At 38.0% G+C, this 20,022-nt stretch overlaps 1 protein-coding gene across 1 annotated transcript in view; it reads left to right on the top strand.

Moving 5' to 3' along the window:
* The window catches only part of CTNNA2 (catenin alpha 2), a 1,031,201-nt gene that overhangs the window by 951,764 nt on the left and 59,415 nt on the right, over positions 1-20,022 (top strand). Inside the window, exons 13-14 of the mRNA XM_089922913.1 lie at positions 7,514-7,627; positions 15,191-15,372. Of these exons, the coding sequence (XP_089779039.1) occupies positions 7,514-7,627; positions 15,191-15,372 (296 nt within the window). The remainder of the gene's footprint in view (positions 1-7,513; positions 7,628-15,190; positions 15,373-20,022) is intronic.

The following is a 20,022-nucleotide window of genomic DNA, read 5'->3' as shown; positions in this document are numbered from 1 at the left end:
TCCCCTTAAACACAGTAACAATCAATTTATTTTCTGTGTGTGGTTCCTCAATACTTGAAGAAGTATCTGTGATTTATTGTTCTCTCTCTATAATACACACCTACACATTGCATAAGTTGTACCAGACAATACTAGTTATACATAACAATGTGGAGTTCAACTTTGGACTTTGGAGACTGTCAAATATATTTCCTGTTCTAACTTCCCGCATTTTAGATCTGTCAAACTCTTACCATCTTTCAAGAGCTGGCTCAAATCTTCTTTCCCTAAATTTTCTCCCTCAAAAATACTGACCCTATTCTTTAGCTGCCTATAACTCTTTCTGCTTGTGATCATAATCGTTACACTATTTCTTTTAATGTCTATTACCTTCTTTAGACTGAAAGTTTTGAAAGCAAAGACTGTATTTTTTATTTTCCCGTCACTGTGTTGCATTGTCTGGCACAGTGCTTAATACTGTGTGTGTTGGGGGAAAGAAAAAGAGATAACTATGCAGATGGAAAACTGACAGAGAGAAAAGGTATGAGAGCTGGAGGAGAAGTAAAGGAAGGATAGTCAGCGTTTTAAGCCTGTAACAAATTATATCATTTTTCCCGTTATATACTAACTTGTGAAATAAAGTAATAGACTATGAGAGTTATGTTTTCAAAGCATTTGGCACTAAATTCCACTATAATTCTCAAGACATATTCCCTCTTTTGCCATTTTTCTGCTTTGTTAGCCATCACATTTTTGTGACAACCATTCATCTGGGAGGCTGAGGAAGTTTATAGCCATCATTCATTTATTCATTCATGAGCTGTAATAAACCATAATTTTTGATAAAAATGCCATATCTTTGTTACATGAAGTGTCATTCCTCCATCTTGACATTTTAAGTGATTTGATCAGATGGATTTAACACCACTTAAAACTTAGGAAGGGAGAAATGTACAGTATGTACAAATTGTCATTTTAAAAATCATTCTCCTTTCAGCACCGGAATGGCTTCATTTTGTACTTAAATTCTTGGTTTGCTTTCTGTGTATGATGGTTAGGTCTGCTTAAAAAGAAAATCATGGGCTTCCCTGGTGGCGCAGTGGTTGAGAGTCCGCCTGCCGATGCAGGGGACACGGGTTCGTGCCCCGGTCCGGGAAGATCCCACATGCCGCAGAGCGGCTGGGCCCGTGAGCCATGGCTGCTCATCCTGCGCGTCTGGAGCCTGTGCTCCGCAACGAGAGAGGCCACAACAGTGAGAAGCCCACGTACCGCAAAAAAAAAAAAAAAAAAAAAAAAGAAAATCATGACACTAAGTCAGGCAGAAAGACAGTAAGACAAGTAAGTAGAGCTCTTTCTCAGCAAACCTGGCCATGCCTCCTTCCTCTCAAAGTATTGATTATGCTTTGGAAAAATAAGAATTTTTTCCCAAAAATAAATGCAGAAAGGACCTTGAAAGGTCAAATTCTCCATCACCTTGCCTCTCAGCAATCAATACATATTTAATGGTGACGTTAGTATGTAGGCACTCCAGGCCAGCTCCAGGCAGCCCTCTGAAGCATACAAAGCTTGTCCTTCCTGTTTCCAACCTCACCTTTCAGGTTCCTACTTCTCTTTGGGAGCAGGTCAACTCTCCCTCTGTTCCATAAAACAGTTTTTTGTTTGCTTCTTGCCAAGGCTTGTCTTTGGTGATCTATCAGCTACATAGGAGTTTTCTGATTACCCTAATATGGTAGTTTAAAAAATGGATAGACAAATCTGGCACACCACCATATATTTGATTCTCATTATTTGCAGTAGCTACATTCAGTGAACCCTGAATTAAAGAATACTGAAACACTACTTCTAGGGGGAATTCAGGGTTAGGTTCCTGTGAGTCTCTGGTCACAATTTCATCAACTGCTCAATATATTAGATTGTTTTATGTTTTTGTTTAAAGACACTTTATTTAATATATATTGTTGATACATGAACGTTGAACTCATGGCCAACCACACTATAACTCACACCTGAAGGAAGCTTATCTAACCAATGCATTTTCTCTGGAAGGTGCATCACAACCTTCTTGCACTTAGGAATGCTAAACAGCACCTCAGCACATACACTTGAAAGCCATTTTAAGCAGGGAAATAACGAAAAGCACAAAAATGCAAAAATGTGGCACTAAATAGACTGCAAAAAGGATACTTGTTTACAGCACAAGAGCTGAAATAAGAAAGCAGAACATTGTGCTGTATGACCTCAGCTGGAAATTTGCACGTTGGGTGACTCAAAGTTTTTGCCACATTGCACACACACGCTTGTGAATAACTACAAAAGTATTAATTTAGGGATTGTGAGAAACTTTGGTGAGCAGGCAAATTCACGAATAAAGAATCTGCAAATAAGGAGGAACAAGTGTATATTTAAGACACAAGGAGTTAAACATTTAATATTGGAAATTAAAGTAGCATAGAAGGTGGTAATATCTTGGTGTCAGAATATCTGTATTCAACAAAACAGTAGTTGCTTCTCATAGAATGACCACGACAAAAAATGATATCTGTACATTGAACTTTTGTAATTGGAACCCATTAATTTGGTTGCATATGAAACTTTTGAAAGCAGGGAAGAGAAACAATAGGGCTTAGGACAGGGTTCAGATAAGATTCTATAGCTTAACTTCACACCTCCCAAAATGGCCATGAAGATGCCCTGGAGCATTGCAAGATATTTTAAAATGTCAAGGGAAACACATAAACATCTCTCACATACTGTGTGACATAGTAGCTGAAGGTGGCTCACAGTTTAAACATTAGATTGGTACATTCCTTTTGATCATATATTGATCCTATCATGTATTTGTGATGCAGGGTTTCTGGTGGTTGCTGTGATAAAAAACAAGCTCAATGGACGTTCAACTGTATTCCAAGGTTTGAGAAGTAATGCAATGTGCAACAGGCACTAAATTGTTAGGGCCAATCAACTTAATCCATTTTTATGATCTAACTGCTTAAGAAGCAGAACCATTAGTTTTCTTTTGTTTCTTAGCCTAGAGACACCATGAAAAAATTACTGAGACAATGTTTTTTGTTTTTTTTTGTTTTTTTTTTTTTTGCGGTACGCTGGCCTCTCACCGTTGTGGCCTCTCCCGTTGCGGAGCACAGGCTCCGGACGCGCAGGCTCAGCGGCCATGGCTCACGGGCCGAGCCGCTCCACGGCATGTGGGGTCTTCCCGAACCGGGGCACGAACCCGTGTCCCCTGCATCGGCAGGTGGACTCTCAACCACTGCGCCACCAGGGAAGCCCCTGAGACAATGTTTGAAGCCATAAAGTTTGGGAACCTATGGCTTAACTATTTTGGGGTGGTTGGCATGCTAATTTCCTTCTCTACGCCTCAGTTTCCTTATCTGTAAATGGGGACAAATATTACTGCAGCTATAAAGTACTAGTATAGACCTGGCCTTAGTATGTTCCCAAGAAATATTTCCCTTCCTCAAACTTCTGGATGAAATTTATCTTCATACAATCAATGAGATAGAATTTGTTAAATTAGTCAGCAATATTATCAAAATTGCAAAGACTGGAGTCAGAATATTTGTCATAGCTAGAAAATAAAGCATTGAAGAGACCTTAGAAACAACTTATGTGACAAAACTGATTTACCTATAATAGATTGCTGTTATCAACATGGTCCCATAACATTCCTAGTTTTGTTTTCTTAACTCAATTAAAAATAATTTAGTATGATTTTTTTTAATTTTTGGTAATTGGCTCTTAGTCATTCATTCATTTAATGACTTAATTCATTTGTTGAATTCTTACTAGATGTCCTATTGTTGGAAGTGCCCTGAATACAGAGATGAACAAAATAACAAAGGTTCCGATCCTCAAAGAATTTATATTCCTTTGGTGGGAGACAGAGAACAAACAAGTAGATATAACATACTAGTTAATGTGAAAACCAAGGCAGTATAAAGGAGATAGAGCACAGGATGGGTGTGGGTTTTATGAAGGGTAGCCACTGGGTGACATTTGGAAAGATACTTGGAGAAGGAGGAGGAAACAAGCCATAAGAGTATTAGGGGGCTTCCCTGGTGGCGCAGTGGTTGAGAGTCCACCTGCCGATGCAGGGGACACGGGTTCGTGCCCCGGTCTGGGAAGATCCCACATGCCGCAGAGCGGCTGGGCCCGTGAGCCATGTCCGCTGAGCCTGCGCGTCCGGAGCCTGTGCTCCACAACGGGAGAGGCCACAACAGTGAGAGGCCCTCGTACCGCAAAAAAAAAAAAAAAAAGAGTATTAGGGGAAGTGTGTTCCAGGCAGACAGAACGGCATATGTGGCCTAAGAACCCCATTGAATGAGAGATGGGAGCCACTGAAGTTTTCTGAGCAGGACAAAAACATGATCTGAGTTAGAGCTTAAGTGGAACATCCTGGCTATACTGGTGAGAATAGGAAGTGTGGTGTAAGGGCAGAAAAAAGGAGCTAAGTTAGGAAGCCTCCTGAGTAATACAGAATAGAGATGCCAGTGGCCAATCAGTCCTGATGAGGGAGATTTTGTTCTATACTGGCTTTAGGAAATCTTTAATTCTGCTTTCTAACTCCCAATCCATTCCAGTGATTGGAGATCTGTTGGGAAATCCTTCTTCATGCATCCCCCAAACTCTCCTGTTGCAGTTGCCAAATTGTGTCATCTTTCTGCTCCCAATGAAACACATTTACATTTGAGCTGTTCATTTAAATTGTCCTTACTACATTTTTCACATGTCCTGGTGAAATGACTGTAAATTATTCAGTTTTTTCTCATTTTGCTTCTTTACAGAAGCTGTTGTAGAGAAGACTGAGCATTTGATTGGGAAACTGAGGCAGGTAGATTGATCTTGTATTGCAGCTGACATGTGGTGTGACCCTGGAAAAGTCACATGATATACTTGGGCTTCTGTAATATGCACACATTAATCGGATAGACTCTTAAAAGGGAGATATTTTACAGGCCAAATACTTTATTAGTAGAACCATGGAACCAAGGGTAGGTCAAAGTGGTTCTTTATTTTTATAAAAAGGCCTTCCCTGAGAGCACATAAGGACAGAATTGAGAGGTTTGACCTTCACTCTCCAGCCTCCAGTCCAGTGAATTGCATATTTTTTCTATTCCTTTTACCCTATGACACTATCTAATGATACAAGTCTAATTATCTCTGGCCCATTTGCAGGCCATCAATATTTTTCCATGTCTCCTTTAATTTGTGGAGGTCCTTGACCAGTCAGAAATTAACACTCAAAATGAATAAGTTAAAAAAAAATAACAGCATGGATAGGAGACACAATTACATGAAATTAGGAAACTTCACATGCACAGAACTATGTATATGGGTGGCTTGGATGCGTTTGCTGCACGGTTTAGGCACAAGAAAATATTTTAATCTCATCCATTTGTCTGGTGGTATTTGTGATGGTTAAAAGCACTGGAACCCTCGACTTGCTAGGTGTGGTGCCTTGGAAAATTTACCTAACAACTCTGAACCTGTTTGTACATCTATAAAATGGGGATTAAATTTATTTCATTAGGTCATTGTAAGTATTAAATCGTTTAGCTGAATGCCTGACCCATAATGGTTAGTAAAAAATGATTGCTATGATGATGATGGTGATTGTAGCTATTGTTGCTAGGTGTATATTTTATTATTAAGCATAATAATGATCACTATCACTTATTATTTTAGTTTACTTTTATTGTTTACCAGGCATTTTCATATATATTTGATCCTAGAATCCTGTGAGGCAGGCAGGGCAAGTAGCAGTTATTATCTCCATTTTATGAGTGAGGAGGTAGAAAAGCTCTAAGTAGCTTGTGAAAGACACACAGCCTATCAGCGGCAGAGTTAGGCCCCAAATGTTCAGGTCCCCTGGGTCCATATCCAGGTTATTTTTTTTTTTATTTTTGTTTTATTGTTTTTAAAATTTTTATGGGAGTATAGTTGATTTACAATGTTGTGTTAGCTTCAGGTATACAGCAAAGTGAATCAGTTATACATTTAAAAAAAATGAAATAATGCCATTTTTTCATTTTTAAATTGTATTTTGGCTCCTGAGCTGTAGCCGCTTGAATACAAGCTCATCATTATGAGCCTTATGCTGCCAGGTTGCATTTGCCATTGACTCATCTACTGAATGTGCAAATCACTGCAATGTTTGGACACTACTATAGGTACTGTCATATTCTCCTTTTTTCTGTTGAGTGAGGTTTTCCATTTTATTTTTCTCTGTCCTTTTCAAAAACTAATGATGAAAAGTGCCTACAATCTTGTCATCTCATCTGTCAGCAGAATTTACCAACTTGCTGTAACTGTTCCTTGACACACTCCAGAAGAGTGAGAAATGAACAGAGATTCTTGTCTCTGTCCACAGTGAAAACACCCAGTTATGTGAACCAGGGTTTGCCCACCCCACCCATGCCTGAGTTAATAAAACATGGGAACAAAACCTCTTTCTTTTAATATTCCTGTGAAAGAATATTGAACATCTGTAGATGACTGAGTAAATATTAATAAGGTTGATGTGAGAGAGAAGGAAAACAAGAGGGATATGCTAAAGCTCGGAAAATTACTAAACATAATGTGATATTGGCACCAAGGACCCCATTTTATGCCTGTCTGACCAATCTCAAGACTTCATCAATAACCACACCTGGTTAATTACACTGAGGTAGCCAAAGAAACCAGCAAAATTAATTAAAATATGCCCTTTTAGATGGGGAATGGGCAACTGCATCATCAGTGCTGCCTGTGATCTGTTCCTTCCTTTTGAAAGACAGAGCCCTGGGAGGTGGTGCTCCTATGTGCCAGGAGGCAGGTTGTGGGTGACCATCAGCTTTCTGGCTAAAGACAGTAGAGCACAGAATGTCACACTAATGCACTGTTTTCCCTTCCTGCACCGTCCTTGCCACCTCCTGTGTTTATCCTCTTAGAATTAACACGGCATGGTAGTTTCCAGTACATGAGTCAAACTGCCTGCCCTAGAAGACTCTGAACAAGGTATATCCTCTCACATCTCAGTTTCCTTATGTGTGAAATGGAGAAGATCGTGTCTACATCATAGGACTGTCAAGAAAGCTGTGTGAATTAGTGTATGTAAAGCACTTAGAAAAGTGATAGGCATATGGAAGGCACTTAAATCATGTTATCCATTACTACTGTATAGGCACAGAGGCCACAGCTCCCAGTTAGCCAAGCCACAACCAATCCAATCATTCTGTACCCAGACAACCATTCTGTTTTTCACTTTCAATAGAGTATTCAATAAATGACATGAGGTAGTCCACACTTTATTATAAAAGAGGCTTTGTGTTAGGTGATTTTGCACAACTGTAGGCTAATGTAAGTGTTCTGAGCACGTTTAATGTAAGTTAGGCTAAGCTATGATGTTCTGTAGGTTAATGTACTGAATGCATTTTTGACATGATATTTTCAACTTACAGTGGGTTTATTGGGACTTAACCCCATTGTAAGTCGAGGGAGATCTGTATGCTGATTTTTCTCTTTTCCTCTGTATTTTTAGACCCCAGAAGAACTAGAGGACGATTCAGACTTTGAGCAAGAAGATTATGATGTACGTAGCCGGACAAGTGTTCAGACAGAGGATGACCAGCTCATTGCAGGGCAGAGTGCACGGGTGAGTGGGCATCCAGGACTTTGGTTTGGTGCACAGGGGCTGTGTTCACCAAATTGGTTTGAGGGAATTTCTGATTTCCAGGGACCTGGAATCCCAGAGGTTCATGGCTCAGAAATCTGTGCCTCATCTGGGGTTGTTTCTAGCAATTCACATTTTACACATTGGAAGTGACCACCACTGATTCTGATTCCTTCTAACTCCATTCTCTCTCCATAACTCAAAACATAGCAGCCACATTACAGCAAAACTTATGTGTATGGTGGATTTGTTGGGGGTTGGGGATCATGATTAGATGATTCAGTGACCAGGGGATACAGGAATGCTCAGATCTTACTTTGGCACAGACACCATGGTTCTGCTTGAAGTCTCCAACCTTCTTAACCACACAAAAGAAAGCACAAATGGAGAATTAGAGTACTACTTTGTTATTTGTGGGCCTATTGTTGCTCCATACTCTGGCTTAGGGTCTCTGATAAACAATACCACATATTTTGAAATTCATTCAAGGCCATCAGAGTAGAGAGAGAACGTTTCTTCCCCCAATACCTATCTATGGCCAGGGCAGTAGCCCCAGATCTGTCTACCATGTGATTGAAAAAGAAATTACAGAGACACGAGAAACATACCAGCTTAAGGTGTGGAGCAAGAAGCAACAGAAAGATCACCACTCTGGCTGACATTTGAATACCCTTGAACACTCTGTGACATTGTCCACCAACACAAGTCTTCCACAGAAGATTCTGGAATCTGACCAATCTTATTAGCTGGAGCTCCTTGAGGGTAAGATGTTGGTAATCAAGGCAGGTGGAAGGAGATAAAATTCCTAGGCATTGCAAGAGGGCAAGATTCTCCTCCCTTTAAAGGCTCAGTTTCCATAGGGCAAAAATAATCAAAGTATAGTATAACTGAGAATTAGATATTCTAATTTTCTTTGTTAAGTTTCACTTAAAAGAAAATGAATAGGAAGTATGACAAAGAGATGGTAATTTAGCATAGGGTTAAGAAACCCTAGGAAGTTCACACTGGCTTAGGAATTGTGAAAGAAGAGTAGGAAATAGCCAATCAAAGACTAAGCTTTATGTTGAGTCAAGAAAGTCTTTGTACTTAAAATCTTATTTCTCCTGATACTCTCATCCAACAACTAAATGATACAGAAGATGTATATGGACATTGATAGGGGTAATGTGAGAGTAAAAGCCAGGGCATTGAAGATGCATTGGCTTTGATTTCAGACAGACTTGGTTTTGAATTGTGAAGAGCAGAGTGGGGACTATGCTGTTACATGCTGCTTAATTTCTCAGAGCTTCAGTCCTATCATCTGTAAAATGTAAATAATAGACTTGTTTGATAAGATTCTTCTGAGGTTCTAATTACTTAATATATTAAAATAATGAGCAAAATACTTGACATATATTAAGTGCTCAATAAGGGATGACTTGTCATCCTTTGGCAGAGAAATCTCTTCTAATCACAGGCTGGTGACAGTAAAAAAGTGCACAAAAGAGTATGAAGCTCCCTACTTTAAAAAATACCTTGTAGACTCTATTTCCTCCCCCTAAAATGTTGAAAACAGGGAAGTTAAGCTGAGAGTCCTCTGAGCTTATGCTGGCATAACGCTAAACTAATGCATCAGTCAAGTCAAGTCATCTTCAAAATTAACTAAAACCAGCATTTTTATGTCAATGACAAAGGGCAAGTTTGAGTAATTCACCCAAACATTAATCAATTCAAAGTCAATTTAATTGACTGACTGCAACTTAGTATTGATACAGCCCAAGTATCCATTGACTTGTTTTCTCAAAGACTAAGGCATATTGTAAAACCTTTATCTTATAATCTTTTAATTACCATCTTGTCAAAATGGCATGATTAGCCTCATTTTTTACAAGGAAGAATACAGCCCCATTATACTTCCATTACATTAGACATCAAGTCTTTTATGATGGCTGGAAACGAAAGTCAGATGGCACCTCTCTACATCATTTATTATTTCTTCACCCAGTGGGTGAAAAGACAATAATAGTCTTTTTCAAAAGATTTTTCAGCATGAGTGATGAACATGGGCCAGGATAATAAGAACAAAGTACCCCTGTAATCCAGCACTTGCTGATTTGTCTTTGCGATCTATCATGATGTCTGTGTGAGTAACTTGCAGCAGGCAGCATTAGTTATTGAGTCAGCCTATTTAAGCCTATAATTATATGATGACAAATCAGAGACATAGAATTATGGCTGCAAATTGAAAATAAGAGGGTGCACTGAATTGATGAGATGACAGATGGTCGAACTTTTGACCAGAGAAGTGTGTTAACTTGGTCGAAATTGTGAAGGAGGCAAAAGTTGTCTCTGACAGAGGCAGTTGCTCTTTCCAGCAGCCTGTTCTCTCCTGTTACTTTGTGTTCTCATTCAGAGAAATTCTTCTCTGAAAATGGTAAATTAATCTAAGAGGAGGTTATGGTGGGAGAAAAGAATTTAGTACCCACTCCAACATTGCTCTCAAATTCTGAAATTAGAGTGACTGTTTGTTTCCTTTATGTGTTCCTGTCTGCTGCTTGTCTACAATACTTTATGAGAAAGAGAGAGAGAGAGAGAGAGAGAGAGAGAGAGAGAATGAATGAGAACAATCATACCCTGATCTGATGAAATATAGAAATGATCAGGCCCTTTGTTCCTAAACATGACATCTTATAAACTCTTTCCTCACAAGCTGACATAGTTAAAATTGATCAGCAACAACTCTTGGGCATTTAACCTTCATGATGAAATATATTGTTTGGAGTCACACAAACCTGATTTGAAATATGAACTTGGCCAAGCTGTGCGGCTTTGGGGTAATTTTCTTAACCTGTCCCTGCCTCGTCTCCTCGTGTGTGTGTGTGTGTGTGTGTGTGTGTGTGTATTATATATATATATATATATATAAAATATATATACAGCATCCTACTTCATAATGTCATTAGGAGAAATGCATGACGAAATATATCACGAGTTATTACATAATGTTAAGTTTAATGAAGAAGATGATGATGATGCTTGTAGCACAAGGTAGTCATTCATTAGAAGGCTGACCAATAATTTAACCTGAAAGAGCTAGATAATTCAGACCATCGTGCAAGTTTTAATTTGAATTAATGAGACAAGGACCTCAATTTTCCAATTTTCCAATTCACTTCACAGCCTGAGACAGGTAAAAGTCACCCACTCCTTAATTTCTTATGCTTATTATCCTGCTTTAAAACCAAGTGAGTAGAAATGGGCACATTAAATTTTAACCTTTTAAATCATTATTTATAAACATTTATGTACTTAAAGCCTTAAAATGTAAGACTCTTGCTCTGTGTTTAAGAAACTAACATATCAGTTTGGAGGTCCATGGACTTTAAAAGTCATTTTTCATCTTGGGATTGGAAAAATAATCCTTTTGAGATTGGAAAAAAGCTCTTTGAGATTTAGATTGAAGAAAAAGGTTCTGGGCTGAGTGGTCATTGGCTTGTGTCAGTGATTTGCACTTTCATTTAATAAATAAAGTTTAAAACAATCACAAAGAAGTGGTTGGATATTCAAAGGAAAAGCTAGGAGCATGGAACAGGGTGGTTAGAAAACTTTGTGAATTCAAGTCTCTGATGCCACTGACTTGGGGTCCCAGATCAACAATCTGGACAGCTGTGCTTAGCTACACAGAAAGCAGCCAAAAATCTCAGACCGCCCCAGGTGATCACATGACACAAACAGAAAAGCTGATTTGTTGTCTTTCCCTTTGGTCATGAAAATCATTTTTCTCATGTTTCCTTAGTTTGAGGGAATGAACAATTGCATGTCATATATTTTGCATTCGATTTGATTTGAATGTAGCCAGCCTCTAATTTTCTTTTTCCTAGCTAGAACAGCTTTAATGTGTTAACATTTCAAACTGCTGAGTTACATTGATAAGACCTAATTAAAACTCATGTGTTGAATTTTAATTCGATTAACTTGCAAATTTCACAGTTTGTGATCTACTGTTTATAGATAACCTTTTTTAAAATTTCAGTTTCAGAAAAGGTCAATTATGAATTTTTAAAAGCTAAGAGCATTTTAATAATATTTAGGAAACAACTTTACTTCATCGATAGCTATATAAGCAGAGGCAAATATAACGACTCTTACACCCAAATCACACACCATTAAGTGCATTATGCTGGCAGAGAACACCTAGAGTCAAAATAACATCTTCTTATACAAATCTGCTCTAAGGAGCCAGTTTTTCTTTGGAATTGTGCCCTTATGGAACGTATGTCAGTTCTGTTAACTTCTCTCAAACTATGTTGATGCAGTGAGTGGAAAAATGGGTAAGCAGTCAATCGAGAGATATGTATTTAGCTTCTACACTGTGCAGGATGTGGAGACTCTACCCTCAGGATGCTCAAAGAGAAGTTGGAGGTAGGGCATTACTCGAAATTAGAGAGTTAGAGCAAGGGAGTTAACATTCAAATGCTAAACTGCACAATGTGAAACTCAAGTGATACAGTTGACAGACACGTGTACACCCTTTAATGCACAAATTAACCCTTTTGGAACAATGACAGGTTTATTGCTAGAATCTGGAGATTGAATGTAGAGTATGGAGGTCTGTCAGGTAGTTTTATAGATTCTTTTACAGAGAAGCATCTAACGGATGCTTTAAATGATGCTAGTTAGGACTTGTGAGGTTTAAGTAAAACATGATTATCAATTTTGTATGAGGACGACAGATGAATCTAAGACAGCATTAGAACATCAGACAGGGATGCTTCAGGAAATTTCTGCAAATCCAAACCTATCTCAAAGGTATTGGAAAAGCTAGCAGCCTTGCAGTTAGTATGATATTGCATATGTGAGTTTATAACAAGCTCTTTTGTATATTAGCTATCTTTAAAAGTACTGTAAAATATTTTTCAAATATTAGTATTTTAATACTTTAACTATTGTATTTGCACAAGTCTGGCTTTTAAAATATGGATTGTAGTTTTTGTATACACACGCACACACATATTGATCTACATAAGTATATACATACATCATACACACACACTCACATGCTATTTGTATAAAGTCACACACATGCATGAATGGGATTTCATAGACATGGCTGTCTATTAGTAAGATGTAGCATCTGGGAAGCTGCTGGTTCAAGGACACTTTATGCAAATCAGACAAAGGCACCCCTTTACCCTGGGCAGATGAAGGCTTGTCTAGGATGCTCAGCCTGGTGGACAGAGCCTAGAGTTTTAGTGATCTTTGCCCCACTGGGCTGGGACCACTGGGCAGTGTCTAACCCGCATGGTCCTGCATGGTGATCCCATTGTGCATAATGGTTAAGTATGGTGTTAGCTGACCTGGGTTTGAATCCTATTCTTATAGCTCATTAGTTGTGTAATATTCAGAATTTAATTAACTTCCCTGGATCTTGGTATCATCATTAATAAAATAAGGGTAATAATAGTATTAATCTTGTAGAATAATTAAGTAGATTAAATTTTTGACATTCATAAGCCTTTTAGTACAGTACCCAGTATACATGCCTGTGTTCAAGGAATCATGTCAATCTTCTATTTATAGAGAGTCACATAGTATCTGAGCCCATCCCTTCTCTTTGATGGCAACTAAGTAATAAGCTAGAGAAGCAGCTAGAAGAAAACTCATACAGAAATAACGATAATATAATGTTAACAATAATCTCACACATGCTTACTTTTATTTTACATTTATTATTTCATTTTCTGTCCACCATAACATTTTGAGGTAATTGTTTACTATTCTTATATTATAGAACGTTAAGGATGTGATACAGTAGCAATGAGGCCTTAACCCAAGTCAGTTACAGAGCCAGGTTGAGCCCAGTTTTTCTGAGCTTATATCCACTGATATTTCCATTAGATACCAGCTACCTACCTCTCCTTTGAACAATTCACTCACATTGGGAGGAACTTTACAATATAGAAAGAAGGTTTTTTTGTGCTATTTACTTGTCCTTTGCAACAGCTGTCGGTACCCCAAATCATGCTCTTCTGGAGAATACGTGCATCCCAGAATGAGAGGGATATCAGTGCTGACACACTGATCCACGTGGTCCTTTCAGTGAAGCAGGTTGTAAATGGTCCTTTGAGGATGCATTGAGGTGATGTCAAACATTTCATTCAGTGCCTGCTACATAAATAGTGTCTAACAAATACAGTTGATTCTCTTTATTCACGGCCCTTATGTTCTGTAAAGTCACCATGAACACTTAATTAGCAACTACGGAATCATTGCTCCTAGGGGAAATGCAGGGTTAGCTTCCTGAGAGCTGCTAGTCTTAACATTTCCTTCAACCCATCAATATGTAATCTTGTTTAATGAGTGTTTCTGTTTAGATACCTTATTAGATAGTTTTGGTTCATGAACATTGAGCTCACAGCTGGGAGCACTAAAAGTCATGCCTGAACGAAGTTCATCTAATACATGCATTTTCTCCATTAGGCGCATCGCAGCCTTTTTGTGCTTAGAGATACAAGACAGCATTTCAGCACTAGGATTGGGGGCCAAGTTAGACAGCAAAACCACCAATAAAAAGTGCCACCAATAAAAACCACCAATAAATATGTGGAAAATGTGGTACTAAATAGATTGCAGAAAGGACGCTTCTTTATGGTATGAGTGCTGAAACAAGAAAGCAGAGAAACCCTTGTTCGGCCTCATCTGGGAACATGGTTGTCGATGACTCAAAACTTTGGTATCTCTGCATATGTCTGTGAATGTCTGAAAGCACCACAAATATTGATTTGGGGATTTCAAATAGATTTTAGAGAGTAGGCAAATTTGCAAATAAAAAATCTGTGAATAGTGAGAATCAACTGTAGTTTTTCCTTTTCTACATTCCCTTACCTAGCAACTATTGAAAATCAACCTTTGCTTCTTAATCCTAAATTTTATCCCATCACAGCTTCCCTGTACATACTCATAGGCTCTCCAGGGAGCCATGTTCGACCCAGGATTTCCATACAGGAGGACTGGGAATAGGTATGCCATCCCTGATGTGCCCTGCATAAGGGAGTTTTGTTTGGCATCTAACCATGAATGGCTTCATTAACACTCACAGGACATCTCCCCACCCCACTTGGGATGCTCAGATATTCTTTAAAATTCTTTTCCTTCCCAGCAACAGAGGCCTGTTTTCTTTTTTTCTGAACAGATTTCAGTGTTGAAAGAGGTGCATTCTTTCATCTGGTAAAAGTTTCCCAAGACCAAATATAAAAATCGTCAGGAATAGATTCTTTTGAACAAACATATGTCATCACAGCGACAAAGAAGTTCTGTTACTGTCAATGTGCACGTACCTTTGGATCTCTTATTTTTTTGTATGTTGGAACAGGGACAGGGAATGTGGGGACCTTACCAGTCTGTGCGTTTGCATTCTTGGGGCTGGAGAAAAAGTACTTTCCAGAATGGTGGGGCAGCCTATCATCCTTGTCAGGGTCTGGCTTTGCCATTAACTGGAGGCAGAGTCACCCTCCTGTCTGTGCTTCTTTGTCACCATTAGTCACACTTTTTCTGTAACCCACACAGGCCATCATGGCACAACTACCGCAAGAGGAGAAGGCAAAAATAGCTGAGCAGGTGGAGATATTCCACCAAGAGAAAAGCAAGCTGGATGCTGAAGTGGCCAAATGGGACGACAGCGGCAATGATATCATTGTGCTGGCCAAGCAGATGTGTATGATCATGATGGAAATGACAGACTTCACCAGGTGAGGCCTGGAGACAGGAAGAGGAAGATTTTCTCATTAAAAATAACAGAAGCATAACAGTGTGTATTAGCATGTGAAAAGCCTGCTGAAAAATTAAAAGACTACATCAAGGCAAGGTAGTGGTATTATAAAATTTACATGTGTAAGTCAAAGTGATCTGGACCTGGTTCTTAGCAGATAGGTCTTTTTGGTCAAAAAGAACAGATTCATTTCTGTAATTATTATTGTTTTAATTATCCATCCTAAGTCAGTCATAAAATCAAACCCCTGGGGCTTGGGTGACTCATTTTTGGTCTATGCTGTTTTGCAGTGTGTTTAAGTATTATTCTGAAGATAAGGTGTATGATTTGTTAATACCCCTTTGGAAAAAAATATCTATCTATATATATGTGTGTGTGTGTGTGCATGTAGACATGTAATATGGTTTAATGCCAGCTCATGATTTAGCATTAATCTCAGCTCATATTTTATGCTTACACACAAAGAATCAGGTTCAACTCTCTGATTCTGTAATTTTGACAAGGAAATTAAACATTGTATAAGTTTTAGATCCTTTTGCTCTGAGCAGTGCTTTTACTAAATCAAGATACCAGTCAGAATTTTGTCAGGAGCCTTTTCCTCATCAGGGGTCATTGCTGTTTCTGCCATTGCATTTTTAGTTTCCTCTTTAAAGGGAGATGACATTTCTGCCCTTCCTACCACCCAAAGGGCAGACAAAGGGAGAGCAAAGCTCAATGAAAGAGCCCTGGATTTTTAGTCCAAATACCAGGTGATTTTGGACCTGTCTCGTACTGTCTTTATTCATTTGTACAATGGGAAAATAATACTCTTCTTATCAACTTTCACAGGAGGGTTTTAAAATCCAAAGAGGTAATGAAGTTACAAATTATGCTGCCATATGAATGAAAGCTATCATTTTTCTGTAGATTTCTTTTTTCTGAGAAACACAGACACACACAGATACATGAGAAAAGATGTTTTAATGATTCAACACGGTATTTGTTATTAAAGTTATATAAGATGTGTGGCAATGTGAAGACACTACCTTATGGGTGACAATTTTTTAAGTGATTGTTGAGTGCTTTTAATAAGAAAAGCCTACAATTAATTATAGGTTATAATAAAATATGGCACATCTCTACCTTTTTCCCTTTACCCTTTGCCTCTGGCCAATATGTACTAATGACATCACTTGGTCCTTTCTCCAAATATTTAAAAATTGTTTTTGACTTTAGTGGAATGACTTTAAAGTTATGAGGGTGACCTTCGAGATTTTAAATGTCATTGTATTCATTAGAAGTTCAAATTTGTACATTTGGCTGGTCTTTGTCGGTTTCACAGATTTATTTCACACAAAAAATAATAGTAGGATAACTCAGTCTGAGCCACTATTTAAGTCTAAATTTCCTACAAATCAGACTATCATGGCAGCCCACAGTCATTGCTTTTCAAGGCCTGTGATGACTTAATTTGCTTGCTTTCAACACTATTCATACTTTATCTGATGGATATTATACAATCCATTAATAATATCACTTGAACAAATAATCTCATTAATTTAAAGTGAATGATGAATCAAGTCATGTTGCTAGTTTAGATCAGGGAGACATTTTATAATGCTCTAGATTATATATAACTGTGTCAAGGAAGAGAGATATACTTGAGGGGGTCTTGTTAGATGATGTTAAATAAGACAGACTTTCTATCAGTCAAAGCATAGTTTTAAAAGTGAAAAGAGGGCCACTTCAGCTCCTGAGGGATTTTGTATAATCATTTTATGCTGATTTGAATAATGAAATGTCTAGAGTGCTACTAGTTATAATTTTTTTCCACTGCCTGATGAGTAGTTTTGTGCCCCTTTGTGAGGGCAAAGGGAGGATACAGTTAATAGCCAGAGAAACAGGAGAGACTGTGAATTGGGAATGGAGCACAGGAAGCTGAGGTTTTGCTGCTGCCCCCATCTGCCATGCAAAGAGGTAGCTAATTTGAGCCTTTCTTTGTGCCTCTCCCATAAGTTCACTGCACTTGACCCTATGCATTATTAGCCTTGCATTTTCCACTTTAAAAAGGAATAATTTCAGCTCTATACCTCTAATGGCTCTTACGTATTATGTTCCCTTATTTAAAGGAAAGGATATAGCTGAGTAGGAATTGCAACTTGACTACTCTCTTCAGATCTTACATTTAAAGGGTGTTTGGGTAGAAGAAAAAAAAAACTTGCATTTATTATTTTGTTGTTTTATTCCAATCAGTAGCTAAGTCATTAATTTGATTCAGTAATCTCAATGATATCCACTCCATTATTATTAAAATTGGAGAGGTTCTGCCTCATTATTTGTGTAATAACTTCTTCATGGTGGATAAAACTGATTATGCCTCATGTCTGTTTCCTGTTCAGTTCTTGACTTCCAAGAACTGAACAGGAAACAGTTCATCATCTCATGGTGATGGCATAAACGCTGTCCTGCATAGGGTGAATCCATACCTCTCATGTCACTTTCAGAAAGAAATAGCATGGGCCAGCCTTGTATCCCAATAACAAAAGGTGTGCAGATGGCAGCAGTTCAGGAAAGAAACCCAAGTTTAATTGTACAGCAAGGGACAAAGCTGTCTCTTGAGATCAACTGTAAGTTCTGATCTTGAAAGGAACTGGGTTCAGGCTAAAACAAAAAGCTTTCAGGGTACAATCTACTGCTAAAGTAAAGAATCATGTAATCAGCCTGCTATTCCCAAATTTCATTCCTGCCTTGGTATGGGCACTCAGGGCTTCAGCCCAAGTGACAGCTTGACTGGTCTTCCGGTTCCAAATCTTGACTCTTGTCAGTTCATGCCATGCCATATCTGGCCATTAAAGGACATCCATCTGGCTCCCTTTGCACCAAAACTTTCTTTCCTCTTTTCATAGAATAATATAAAAATCTTGAGTTTGCTATCCAAGGCCTACCTTTACTGACCCTTAGATTCCTTCTCAATTTTGTGCATATTTGTATTTCTACTTCAAGACCATCATATAAATGTTACTTCCTTGAATAATTCAACTTATGGTACTACAGTCTCACCTGATTTATCTTTAATCCCCAGATTAATACAACTTTTCCACTGCACTGTCTTTAGACCGCTTCAGCTAATTGGTGAAAGTGGTATTTCCCAACTATGTTTTATGGACTGTGGTTCTGAAAACGGGCTTCTATGATTCAGTACATTTACAAATATACTCCTTACTTACTATATCTCATTACTGGAGAGTCACATCATATATTGATCTGTTAGAGGTACTGAGAAAACTATAGTAAATAAATGTTTTTAATTTGGATTAACTCAGAATTTAAGAATTCTGGGTACTGAGTACATTGACTCAGAATGCACTCACACATTGATTTTTCTCATTAATACCTATTACCTTTTCATGAAATAAATATGAATTAGTTGTTAAATTGTGGATAGCAGTAATGCAGTAATAGCTTTCCATGATTCTCTTTTTTTTTTGGAAGTGACCATTTCCTGGGAAAGCTTCCAAATATTGACCCTTGTATAAGAATCACCTATTAGCAAAAGAGAGAAGGTTACATGAACCTATACAGTAGAGCCAATTCTATGGCTTGATATTTTTCCAAGAAAACTAAAAACATGTTCCAAATGGAACAATAAGATGGCTTTTGTCTTTAAGGTCACAAGATTCCTCAAAGCACCTTTCAAAATGCCCAAAGTAGAGAACCTGATTAAGTTAGGGAAAGACAAAGGGTATAAACCATCACTTTGAGACTGGGAACTACAGCCAGTGGAACTAGTCCCTTTGTCCATACTGCCTTCCACTAATAGGAAGACTCAGACTTCTGATCTTTTCTGGGCAACATCCCTGGCAACACCATTCTCCTTTCTGTCTCTATGAATTTGACTACTCTAGTATCTCATATAAGTGAAAACATACAGCATTTGTCTTTTTGTGACTGGCATATTTCACTTAGCGTAATGTTCTCAAGGTTCATCCATATTGTACATGTCAGACTTTCATTCCTTCTTAAGGCTAAATAATATTTCAATGAATGTATACATCATGTTTTACTTATCCATTCATCTATTCTTGGGCACTTGGATTGTGAATAATATTGCTATGAACATGGGTGTACAAATATCTCTTTGAGACCCTGCTTTCAATTCTTTGAATATATACCCAGGAGTGGAATTGCTGGATCACATGGTATTTCTATGTTTATTTTTTTTTAGGAACCACTGTACTGTTTTACATAGCAGCTGCACCATTTTACATTCCCATCAACAGTGCACAAAGGTTCCAACTCCTTCCCATCCTCGCCAAGACGTCTTATTTTCTGTTTTTGTTTGTTTTTATAGTAACTAACTTAATGAGTGTGAGATGGTATCTCATTGTGATTTTGATTTACATTTTCCTAACAATTAGTGGTGTTGAACATCTTTTCATGTGCTGATTAGCCATTGTATTCTTCTTTGGAGAAACGTATATTCAGGTCTTTTGCCCGTTTTTTAATCAGGCTGATTAATTTTTAGTGTTGAGTTCTAGGAGTTTTTCTATATTCTGGATATCAACCCCTTGTTAGATATAGGATTTGCAAATATTTTCTCTGATTCTGTGGGTTGCCTTTGTATTCTATTGATTGTGTCCTTCAATGCACA

The sequence above is a fragment of the Delphinapterus leucas genome, chromosome 13 (assembly GCF_059928025.1).
Source record: "Delphinapterus leucas isolate spDelLeu-1000000601 "Yukka" chromosome 13, BTC_Dleu_Yukka2, whole genome shotgun sequence".
NCBI classification, from domain to species: Eukaryota; Metazoa; Chordata; class Mammalia; order Artiodactyla; family Monodontidae; genus Delphinapterus; species Delphinapterus leucas.
This window is presented reverse-complemented; position numbering and strand designations above follow the sequence as displayed.